Source organism: Engystomops pustulosus, chromosome 2, assembly GCF_040894005.1.
Source record: "Engystomops pustulosus chromosome 2, aEngPut4.maternal, whole genome shotgun sequence".
Taxonomy (NCBI): Eukaryota; Metazoa; Chordata; class Amphibia; order Anura; family Leptodactylidae; genus Engystomops; species Engystomops pustulosus.
The window spans coordinates 22,452,135-22,464,409 of record NC_092412.1 but is presented as its reverse complement, the minus strand read 5'-3'; the positions used below and the strand labels follow the sequence as shown (position 1 = coordinate 22,464,409).

The window sequence follows — 12,275 nt, the reverse complement described above, 5'->3', positions numbered from 1 at the left end:
AGGAAAACAGAACCTCACTGAAGTCAACCCTTCAGGACCTCACTTATTAGTGTGAACATAGACCAAAGAAAAAGCAATCCTTCTTCTCCATCACCTCCATTTCTATATAAAAAAAAACACCCAAAACAAATCGACGCTTGAAAGCCGGGGCGCAAATTACAACATCTCCGTAAATCACATTGATTAATCTTTGGAAGTTTAGCAGAACATTTGAAGTTGAGCAGCGCAGCTTTTTGTCGGGGCGCGGAGGGTTTTGTCTGGGTGCAATTATCACAAGCTGCTTTGTACTACACATTCGGCTGCTGAAGTCGGAGCTGTGAAAGCCTCAGTCTCTCTGCCTGTCAGACCTGTCACAGAATGCAACCTGCCTATGGTTAATTAAAAAAGGTGTGAAGTGCAGAGAGTGATTTAGCCGGTCGGATGTTCCAAGTTTGCCAGGCTGGAGGAAAACTTCAAACGAACGTCAGATCTTTTTTCGGCTCTGGAAAACTGAACTAGTTTTGTTGTGTATTTTTTTTCTAATCAAGTGGTGTTAAAAAAAAAAAAATCACATGATGCAAACCAAAATGAGTTTCTTTCGTCAACCTCAACCAATTCCCATGCTTGTTTGACCCTCTCAATGGATGCCAAATTCTACTACAGTAGTCTATTGGAAAGACTTCATGGGATCTCTAACAAGTGCATGGGGTGACTTTTTGAGTATATGTATGAACATATATACACCAGATAAAATAATACCGAGAGGCAGCCATCCTTCCAAATTGTGTTGTCCTCTGCTGAGCCTCTGGAGCCTATTACTGTCTTTGAGCAAGAACCTGCCAGGAAATCCACTGGTACTCTAGAAACCTTGACCAGATACTGATCCTTCCATTAAGTTTCAAACTTACGACCAAGATTGTTGGGTGGATCTTCTACTTCATGTGGTCAGCCAAGTGCCCATGACCACTTTTGACCACAAGCCATGTAGATGATAAGACTTTTAAACTTGTATCGATTTCCTGAAACAAGGCTTAAATTAGATACCCTCAAAAAAATCGTGCCCTGGTTTCTAAGCCTACCAATCAAAACAATACTGAAGGCCTACCTATCTACAAAATTAGGTTGTCCTCTGTTGAAGCTCTGGGGCATATTACTGTGTTAGAGCCTGGTCTCAGGGGAGGATCCGCTGAATCTGCTTGTGGTCCTGTCAACCCTTGTGCACAGGGGTGTACCTTGCAAATTTGGTCTACACACTATTATAATGATTACTACTTTATGTAGATACTAGAGATGAGCGAGTATACTCGTCCGAGCTTGATGCTCGTTCGAGTATTAAGGTACTCGAAACGGCTCGTTGCTCGGACGAGTATTTCCCCTGCTCGAGATCGAGCATTTAATTAAAAAAACACAGTGAAGAACAATGAAGAATAGAATAAAAACAGTGAACACAGTGAACACAGGATCATTTAAGTGAAAAAGACAGTGAAGAACACAGTGAAGAATAGATTACAGATGTTCGGCACATCTGCTTACTTGTCGGAAGATACGCGCAGAACGGCAGCAGGAAGACATCAAGCAGCACGGGGAGACATCAGGCAGCACGGGGAGACATCAAGCAGCACGGGGAGACATCGGGCAGCACGGGGGAGACATCGGGCAGCACGGGGGAGACATCGGGCAGCACGGGGGAGACATCGGGCAGCACGGGGAGACATCGGGCAGCACGGGGGAGACATCAAGCAGCACGGGGAGACATCGGGCAGCACGGGGGAGACATCGGGCAGCACGGGGGAGACATCGGGCAGCACGGGGGAGACATCGGGCAGCACGGGGAGACATCGGGCAGCACGGGGGAGACATCGGACAGCGTGGGGAGACATCGGGCAGCACGGGGGAGACATCGGGCAGCGCGGGGAGACATCGGGCAGCACAGGGGAGACATCGGGCAGCACGGGGAGACATCGGGCAGCACGGGAGAGACATCGGGCAGCACGGGGAGACATCGGGCAGCACGGGGAGACTTCAGTGGAAGAAGAGGAGCGGATCCCGGGACAGCGTATCACCCCGACAAGTAAGCAGATGTGCCGAACATCTGTAATCTATTCTTCACTGTGTTTTTCACTGCGTTTTTCACTTAAATGATCCTGTGTTCACTGTTTTTATTCTATTCTTCACTGTTCTTCACATCTGATAACTTGTCGGGAGATAATATACGCGCGGAACAGTGAAGAATAGATTGCAGATGTTTGCATACATCTGATAACTTATCAGAAGACATTCTTTTTCAATTAAATAACACATTTTATTCCTGAACCATGGTCCCTTTGAAAAATTCTCGGGTCTCCCATTGACTTCAATGGGGCTCGTTATTCGAGACGAGCACTCGAGCATCTGGAAAAGTTTGTCTCGAATAACGAGCACCCGAGCATTTTAGTGCTCGCTCATCTCTAGTAGATACCTTAACCAGTGCACATCCTCCTTCTAAATTGGGTTGTCTTCTACAGAAACTCTGTTGACTATTACTGTCTTAAAGCTTGGACACACTGGAGGATCCGCTGATACTCTAGTGCTCCAGAACTTCCTATGTGCTGTTGTTGGGACGTGACCTCTGGGATCCTCACGATCCTGATATTGGGATCCTATCTCCCAGTAAGTCTTTGGTAGCCAAACTAGCAGTTGCATCTGTGTCCTAAGATAGTTCATGTTCTCTGGATAATTAGGGGTGGAACCAATGTGCAATAAGAATAGGCTGGCGGAATAGTTGGTCAAGCCCAGTCAGATATGCCATGGAATAAGTGTAATGCAAAATCAAGTCAATAGGTAGTAGAGGTCAAAGGAAATCAGGAGCTAAGACCATGGAAAATCCAAAGAGTATTAAGGTCATATCAAGATCAAACCAACCACCGGCCTCCAGTTAGGAGAACCACCTACCAGTGCAGGTGGTTCTCCTAACGGAAGACCAGTCTTGTTGGCCGAGATATCCAGGACATATGGCTCCAACTGGCCTTGCTGTGGGTCTCATGGTGGTGGAGACCGGGAAGATGGAACAGGAAGCAGCATTTGGCTTATTCTGCGTCTTCCTTCTCCATATTTAACACTTTCAACACTTTATTTTCTTCTCTGCAATGACATTATGCGGAGATGATAGAGATTTTGTAAGCTTCAGCTGAGAACTTGTTTCTGGTAACCTGTTTACTGCACAAACTTCTGTATGAGGGCGAGCGTGGGCGCTGTCATAGAATGTAAACTGATTAGCTATGCACTTAGAGGTCATCACGGTGGGAGACGTGACAATCAGTGCATTGGGACAGATCCTCTTATATATCATCAATGAATCACTGATCAAATCACTTCTAAGGGTAAAGAAAAAAAACATGATATATATATATATATATTACAGCCTTGTATATCTCCTACAACACAACCCACCTATAGATACACTTACATTGTGACCACTGGATCCTTCCATTTAGTGTTACTGGACCACTGGATTGATTTAAAGGGTAAATCAAATTTCCATGAGTTCAAGAATTTCCCAGTTCTCTCAAATTTATTGCAGACATTTGTGCTCCAGAGCTGCTCTTCTTTAGAACAGGAAATTGTTACCATATCCAACTTTTTGAATCCTATGACGTTTTGTTGTATTGTCATCTGGTCATCCAGCTAAGGACCTTATATCCGCCACCTACAGTTACCCTTTTTTGTCAAATTTGATTGCAAAGTCTCTCTCCAATCAGTACTGAAGTATCTGTATAGGCCTCGTAGTGGTCACAGCCGTCGGGGTCCCATCTCTAAAGCAATATATAAAGGGTTCACCGTCTATTTGAGAAGTTGTAATCTTTGTAGACTGTTTGTGGCTAATTTGCTGCAGCTGCAACTAAATGAGGAACCTTCACTGGATGGGGCCTAAGCACAGAAGTTCCTAACTTGGTAGTTTCTGTGAAGGTGCTGATGTTTTTTCTAATCACCTTGGCTTGGTTATCAAATTCTGAACTTGTTACCCCTGACAAATCAGATTGAACGTACTCTGGATGACCATTGATTGTCCACTGATAACATCTCTGCCTGTCCCTACCAAGAGGTAGCAACCTTTGTAGTGTAGTGTAGTGTAGTGAAGTCCAACATTCTGTTTGGTGGTTAAAGGGTGAATACCAGGGGATCGCATAGACCTTGGATTTTCACTGACCACATCTCTGCCTATCCCCTTGGTGACTCACCATTAACAGTTGTCAGTGAATGTAAACCATACCAAGAGGTAGCTACCTGGTAATTTCACTGCAGTGAAGTCCAACATGCTGTATGGTGATTAAAGGGTGAATACCAACGGATCGCATAGACTTTGGATTTTCCACTAACCACATATCTGCCTGTCCCATTGGTGACTTGCCCGTTACGTCTGTCACTAAATCCTAACCATGCCAAGAGGTAGCAACCTGGTGATTTCCCTGCAGTGATGGTATATGGTGGTTAAAGGGTAATTAACACATAGACAACATCCCTAGGAGTAGCCAAAGTTAAGTCCATTAAGTGACACAATGATGTAACACCCACGTGTTAGAGAAAGAAGCCAAATAACATAAATATTTTAATACATGGAATAATTTGTTATATTTTCTGGTACAGTACAGGATACTTGGGGGAATATGTTAAATACTGGTCTGTATTTCCTTCATAGGTGGCAGTTTCACCCTACATGAACTAGGTCTTGGTGAAGTCACGCCGCCTCATGGAACTCTATACCGCACTGATATTGGCCTGCCACATTGTGGCTATTCTATGACTGGTGAAAACGACGCAGACAATGAAGCCGACTGCGTCTTATCACCAGAACATCCGGTGAGACTCTGGACAAGAAACACCAAATCTGGACGGAGTTCTTGCTTGTCTAGTAGAGCCAACTCCAATCTGACCCTCACCGACACGGAACACGAGAACACCGAAAACGGTAAGTGGGTGTCTCTAATGACCAGCTTTATGATGTCTTACGCAAACAAAACCTTGAATACAACGAGGGACTGTATTGGTTTCGATATATATCCGCTAGATTTACCTTGATTGGAGAATTGATTCACTTGGCGTGAGGACACTTTGGATCAATCTGTTTAGGGTCTCGTTTTCAGCAGATCCATGAGAATAATTGGTAAATCAATTGCCTTATTGTCTGCTATGGTCAATGGTGGTTTGGGGAGCTGCTTGGATTGATTTTATTATTTCTAGCTATGGGCAAGTCTTTATAATTTGGACTATTCTATTTAATGGTCATCTTTCCTGCCAAAAAATACCTGCCAAAGTAAAAGTTGTGACTTTGACCGGTCCTGGAGTGGTGTCTTCTCCATCAGAGCATGGTGTGGAGTCCATAGTCAGTGCCATGCCCTCTACATTTCTCAAAGACCCACCCAAACTCTTTCATCTTCTTTCCTTTCTTTCCCCTTTACTCCTAATTTCTTCTCCATTTCATGCCTGGCCCAGTGTCGGACTGGCCCACCAGAGTACCAGAGGATCCCCCGGTGGGCCCTGGTTCAACCCAATACTGAGCCCCAGAGGTCCATCAGAAAACAACACAATTTGAAGGCTGCTAGGGTATATATCCTGGGGGATAATGAAAATTGGGCCTCCAGATTGATTTTCTCTGGTGGCCTAAGGAAACCCAGAGTCCGGCGCGATTCATAAAGATCGTGTGTCCGAGTTCCTGCATCCGTCGATTCTGCCCCGAGGTCCGCTGGAGTTCACCTGCTTCTTCCCACTGCATGTAAGTGCTGATCTAGCAAAAAATTCACGTTTTTAAATTCCGTGGTTTGTCCGAATCCGCCGGGTTGTCCGACGCCACGGCCCCCGATTTCTGTCTCGTGCGAGCCGTCGCCGATGCGCCAAAATACGATAGCGTGCACCAAAATCCCAAGGCAATTTGATGCAAAACGGAAATCGTCGGGAAACCCGATGAAAGCCCCTATATGTGACAATACATGTCCTATATTTTGCCGTATCGCCCCACCGGCCGCTCACCCTTCAATGGAGAGGGGAGGGGTAAGGAGTGCTCACCCCTCCTCTCTCCTGCACCTGACTGGATACACATCCAGGATACCTCCCGGCTTCCGTTCATCTGCATGAGCCATCAATGTTTGTAGACTTCACCGGAGTTCAATGGGGGTCACAGCTTCGCAGAGAAAGTTCTGTACATGAAGCGGTTAAAGAGTCTTGCGGAATAAGGATTTCATTTCCTCGGATTTGAGCGCTATAGATCCTGACAGATGTGAGAGCAGTGGAATATTAATGCCATGAAATAATTCAGGGCTAATAAAAAAAAATGTCCCCATTTTAGTAGCTAATAGTTGGCGATCAGATTCCGCAGTAATATGTGGTATCATACATCATTTCCCTGGGACAGTATCACACACCATGAGCTTAGATACTTCATAACTAACAATCCCCCTAGATTATTTTATGATAAAATTCAAGTTTTCTTATGAAATATTCCAGTTTAAATAAGCGGACATTTCCTCTTCTCCGCAGCTCACTTGTCAGCTTTGCTGTGTCACCCTGGACAGGGTCAGCGGAGTCATCTCATTATTATAATGGGTTAGGTGCTGTAATGAGAGATGACAGCGCCATTACACTGCTGGATAGTGCAATTATAATATATGTATCCTCCTGGATTAACTTTCTGGAGGTTCACTTTTCCGCTGTTTATTGCAGCAGCCGTAAAGCGCATCCACCGTGCTGCACTAAGGTTTGGGGCACATTTATTAAGGTCCTTGCGGCAGTTTTCTGTTGGACTTTGCACATTATTTTCAGTGCAAACTGCTTGCACATGTAATTAAGAAGTGTCCGCGCTCCCATATATGTCAAATGGCCGTTCTGGTGCTCCGTCGCACGCCCCATGTTAAAGGGGCACCAAATAAATGTTGGTGCACTCTGTCGGAGCAGTGCAGGGGGCGCTAGATTCATGAAGAACGTGGGCCACAATTCCTGAATCTGGCGCCCCCTGCACACTACACAGGTAACTGCACATAGTACAGACTGCACTGATCTTGAGTATCTCTAATCCCAGAGTCATGGGATCAGGCCCTGCAACAGGCATAATGATAGGCTTAGATACAGCAGCTCAAAAGACTGTATCACACATGATGGGATTAGATACACAGCTCAGCAGAGAGTATCACACAGGATAGGATTAGATACACAGCGCAGAAGACAGTATCACACAGGATTGGGTTAGTATTAGATACACAACTCAGCAGACAGTATCACACAGGATAGGATTAGATACACAGCTCAGCAGACAGTATCACACAGGATAGTATTAGATACACAGCTCAGCAGGCATCACACAGGATGGGATTAGATACACAGCTCAGCAGACAGTATCACACAGGATAGGATTGGATACACAGCTCAGCAGACAGTATCACATGGGATAGGATTAGATACACAGCTCAGCAGGCAGTATCACACAGGATAGGATTAGATACACAGCTCAGCAGACAGTATCACACAGGATAGGATTAGATACACAGCTCAGCAGACAGTATCACACAGGATAGTATTAGATACACAGCTCAGCAGGCATCACACAGGATGGGATTAGATACACAGCTCAGCAGACAGTATCACACAGGATAGGATTGGATACACAGCTCAGCAGACAGTATTACACATGATAGGATTAGATACACAGCTCAGCAGACAGTATCACACATGAGAGGATTAGATACACAGCTCAGCAGACAGTATCACACAGGATAGGATTAGATACACAGCTCAGCAGACAGTATCACACAGGATAGGTTTAGATACACAGCTCAGCAGACAGTATCACACAGGATAGGATTGGATACACAGCTCAGCAGACAGTATCACACAGGATAGGATTGGATACACAGCTCAGTAGACAGTATTACACATGATAGGATTAGATACACAGCTCAGCAGACAATATCACGCATAATAGGATTAGATACACAGCTCAGCAGACAGTGTCACACAGGATAGGATTGGATACACAGCTCAGCAGACAGTATCACACAGGATAGGATTAGATACACAGCTCAGCAGACAGTATCACACAGGATATGATTAGATACACAGCTCAGCAGGCAGTATCACACAGGATAGGATTAGATACACAGCTCAGCAGACTGTATCACACAGGATAGGATTAGATACACAGCTCAGCAGACAATATCACGCATAATAGGATTAGATACACAGCTCAGCAGACAGTATCACACAGGATAGTGTAATGTCTCCATGTGATAGCAGCAGGCAGAGATGAATTCCAACAGAAACTTCTTTTATGATAACATGTGCAGTCAGACATCCATCATTTCTTCTCCTAGCTCCCAGCAAACCACACCCCTAACTTCCTGTCACATGTTCTCATTTCTAAAAGAGACATGTATGCTTGCTGTATGTTACATCACCCCCCTTTTTTTTTAATGAATAATAATCAAAATAATGAAACAACATAAGTTAAAACTGCTAACGGAAAAAACAACTGGATCTTGAATGTTGCAATTTAACAGTCATTAATGGTCCATTTCTAGATAAGCAGAATATAAACCCCAAATTACGCCTCCTCAATAAGTCTAGATGGGGCTCTTCTTTCTCTCACTGGATAGCGTCTTGGTTGTTGAAGAACACTGTTATCTGAAGAGCTGGCTATGTCCTGTTGAGAACTGTCACTCTCAGTAACTTCTATGTGGGTCTGAGAGGCTTCACCAGCATCATTTTCTGGTAATCCATTGTCAGGTAATCTATTTTCTGGTAACACTTTGAAGTGTGAGGCGTTCCGGGTAATAGAATGTCCATCTCGCTCAGCTGTGATCATACTTCCTTTCTGGGCTGTTACATGGTATTCTGCTGGGTCATACGTTGGACAGGTCTTGTTATTCTGTTTGTGACGTACAACCACTTTGTCACCCCTCTTTATAAAAGATGGCTGAGCATGACGGCTCTTGTCTGCATACTGTTGCATTTTCTGCTTGTTGTTAAAATCTGCGGGTCTCACAGTAGAATCATCAGGAATGACGTGACTGGTAACATCAGGAATACGGATACGAGGGGTTCTGTTGAATAGTAGGTGGGCAGGAGCAGCATTAGTAGTTGAATGAGGTGTACTCCTATAGTTGCGTAGAAATCTGTAGAGCGCCTGTTTCAGTGGTATGTGCTCCAAGTAAGAGGCTTTAACTCTCTTCCCTAAAGTGCGCATGAATCTTTCCACAATTCCATTTGCTTGTGGCCAGCACGGTGTTATCTTTCTGTGTGTGAACCCCAGATATTCAGAGAACTGTACAAATGTATGGCCATTAAATGGAGGTCCATTATCTGTTTTGACTACTCTGGGAATACCATATGCTGAGAAAATGTTGTCCAACTCTGGAATTACACTGTTTGCTGAAGTCGAAGAAATAAATGCAATTGCAGGGTATCTTGAATATTCATCAATTGCTACCAGAATGTATTGCCCATTAGGCAGTGGGCCATAGATATCAACTGCAATTTCTTCCCAGACAGCTGTAGGTAAAGGAGACATTTGTAAGGGCTCAGGTTTTGATGAATGGGTCACCAGCTGACATGTGGAGCAATGCTTTATCATGTCTTCTACCAGCTGATCCATGTTTGGGAACCACACTTTTTCACGTAGAAGTTTCTTTGTGCCAACTATTCCCAGGTGTCCTTCATGAGCAATCTGTATTACGGAGCGACGCAATGTTTTGGGAACAACCAGTTTGGTGCCTCTAAGAATAAGGTGCGCCTCTGTGACTGACAGTTCTGCTCTCACACATGAGAAGGATTTGAGCTCCTTGAGACTTATTTCAGGGTCTAGAAATTTTGCTCTCTGAATCTCATGCCATTTGCCATTCTGAATAATGTGCATCAAGGCACAGAGTGTCTTGTCATGTGCGGTTGCTGTCACAAACTGATCAGCTGAAAGGGCCTTAGGAATTGTATGAGCAGTAACAAAATTGATATATTCTTCAGTTGACCACTGAGTAGTTTGATCCACTTCTGTAGGATGCCTTGAAATGTAGTCGGCTGGATTGCTGTATTTGCCAGGTTTGTGAATAATTTTGTAATTATATCCTTGAAGTCGTAGACCCCATCGTTCAATTCTAGCTGGCATCTTGGCTCTTGGGTTTCCAAAGATAGTTAGGAGAGCCTGGTGGTCTGTGACAATGGTAAAAGGAGCTCCATACAGAAACAGATGAAAATGTTCACATCCCCAGACGACAGCTAAACTCTCTTTTTCAGGCTGAGAGTATTTTCTTTCTGTATTTGTTAACCCTTTACTGGCATATGAAATTATACTTGGATCTGAACTGTTGGGTTTGTATTGTGCTAGAATAGCTCCCAGTCCCACTGGACTCGCATCCACAATCAGTTCAGTGCGTAAAGCTGGATCAAAATAGCACATTGTTGTAGTTGAACACAGTTCATTTTTAATAGTCTCAAACGAGGTTTGACATTCTGGAGACCACTTGAATTCACAACCTTGTTTGGTGAGGTCTCTTAGTGGCGCGCTAATTGTTGAGAAATTTTGAATGTATCTAGCACAGTAGCTGGACATCCCAAGGAAGGAACGAACTTCACTGACATTCTCAGGAACAGAGGCCATTTTTATTGCCTCTACCTTTTTAGGATCGGGCTGTATTCCCGCAGCAGAAAAAATATGACCATAAAACTCTAGAGAAGTTTTGTTAAATTCACATTTCTCTTTGTTTAATGTGAGTCCATGAGCTGATAAGCACTCAAAAACAGCATGTAATGCACGATTGTGTTCCTTCTGGGTTTTTCCAAATACCATTATGTCATCACTATAATTGAAAGCATTGGGAATGTGCTGGATTACACCTCGAATGGCATCTTGGAAAATTTCTGCTGCAGCACAGACTCCAAAGGTTAAGCGCTTGTACCTTCTTAGGCCCAAATGTGTTGAAAATGTTGTCAAATATCTTGACTCTGGGCTCAGTTCCAGCTGATGGTAGCCTTTATTGAGGTCTAGTTTTGAAAAAATAGCTGCTCCATTTAGTAGATGAATGATGTCATTCATTGTTGGAGAGATATGTCTTTCTCTCTGAATAGCAAAATTTGGAAGGCGCATATCAACACAAATTCTTACCTTGTCAGAATCCTTTGGTTTTGGAACCACCACAATTGGAGAAACCCATGGGGTAGGACCAGTGACTGTTTCAACAATATCCTGATCCTCTAAGGATTGAAGCTCTTCTTCCACCTTTTTTCTTAGGTGAAAAGGAATGCGTCTATGAGCTTGTGCAACTGGACGGACACTTTCATCCACATGAAGGTGCACTTGAAAATCTTTCAATTTTCCCAATCCACTAAATAGGGAAGAGAATTCATTAAGCATAGTTTGAATCCCTTGTCAGCTGGATCAGTTATTGTGTGAATGATCTGAATGAGACCAAGATTCATAGCTGTATGGTAGCTAAGAAGACAACCTCCAGAGCCTTGTAGGATGTAGAAGCTTGTTTTCTGTATTTTGTCTTTGTAATTGATTTCAGCATCAAATGTTCCCACAGTAGGTAGGGGAATCTGAGATCCATATGGGAAGATTTTTGTGTTAACAGTCCTAAGCACTGGTTTTGTCTTCATCTGTTCATATGTATTGTTGTCTATGATGTTCACAGATGCTCCAGTATCAATTGTAAATGTAATATCAGTACTGAAAACAGTGATTATTACACTCGGAGACTGCAGTGGTTTGGGTGCAGAGGTAATAAAGACATAGTCATTGGTTGTGGCGGATGTCTCCTCCTCATCCTGGTGTAATACTTGTACATTGGCCTGTTTTGATGGATTTGGAGGGGGCTTGGTAAGTGCTGATTTGCATACAGATGCATAATGGTTCTCTTTACCACATTTGCTGCATGTTTGCCCTAATGCTGGACATTTATTTATGTGAGGAAAGTCTTTTCCACATCTGTAACATTTCTTTTGTTTCTGAGTTCTGTTGTCTGCTGTAGCTTTAAATTTTATGTTATGTATCTGGGAGACGTCGCCTTTTTCCATTGTAGTGGCCTGATGATCTGCTATTTCTATGGCACGGGCCATTTTGAGAAAATCATGTAGAGAGTAGTCTTGCTGCAGCGCTTTGCGTCTTATTGTAGAAGATGTGCAAGAAACAATTACTTGTGTTAAAATTTCATCATCATTATCAGCAAAAGCACAGCCTTGAGCTAATTCCCTTAACCTTGTCACATAGGCATCCATGGATTCTTCTGGAAGCTGCTTGGCAATCCTAAACTTGTATCTCTCATATCTGATGTTTTGTTTAG

General features: G+C 43.7%; 1 protein-coding gene across 8 annotated transcripts in view; it reads left to right on the top strand.

Annotated features, from left to right (window-relative positions):
- The window catches only part of TENM4 (teneurin transmembrane protein 4), a 907,493-nt gene that overhangs the window by 502,534 nt on the left and 392,684 nt on the right, over positions 1–12,275 (top strand). For all 8 annotated transcript variants that reach the window (XM_072133988.1, XM_072133989.1, XM_072133990.1 and 5 more), the window contains exon 6: positions 4,655–4,924. In XM_072133988.1, the coding sequence (XP_071990089.1) occupies positions 4,655–4,924 (270 nt within the window). The remainder of the gene's footprint in view (positions 1–4,654; positions 4,925–12,275) is intronic.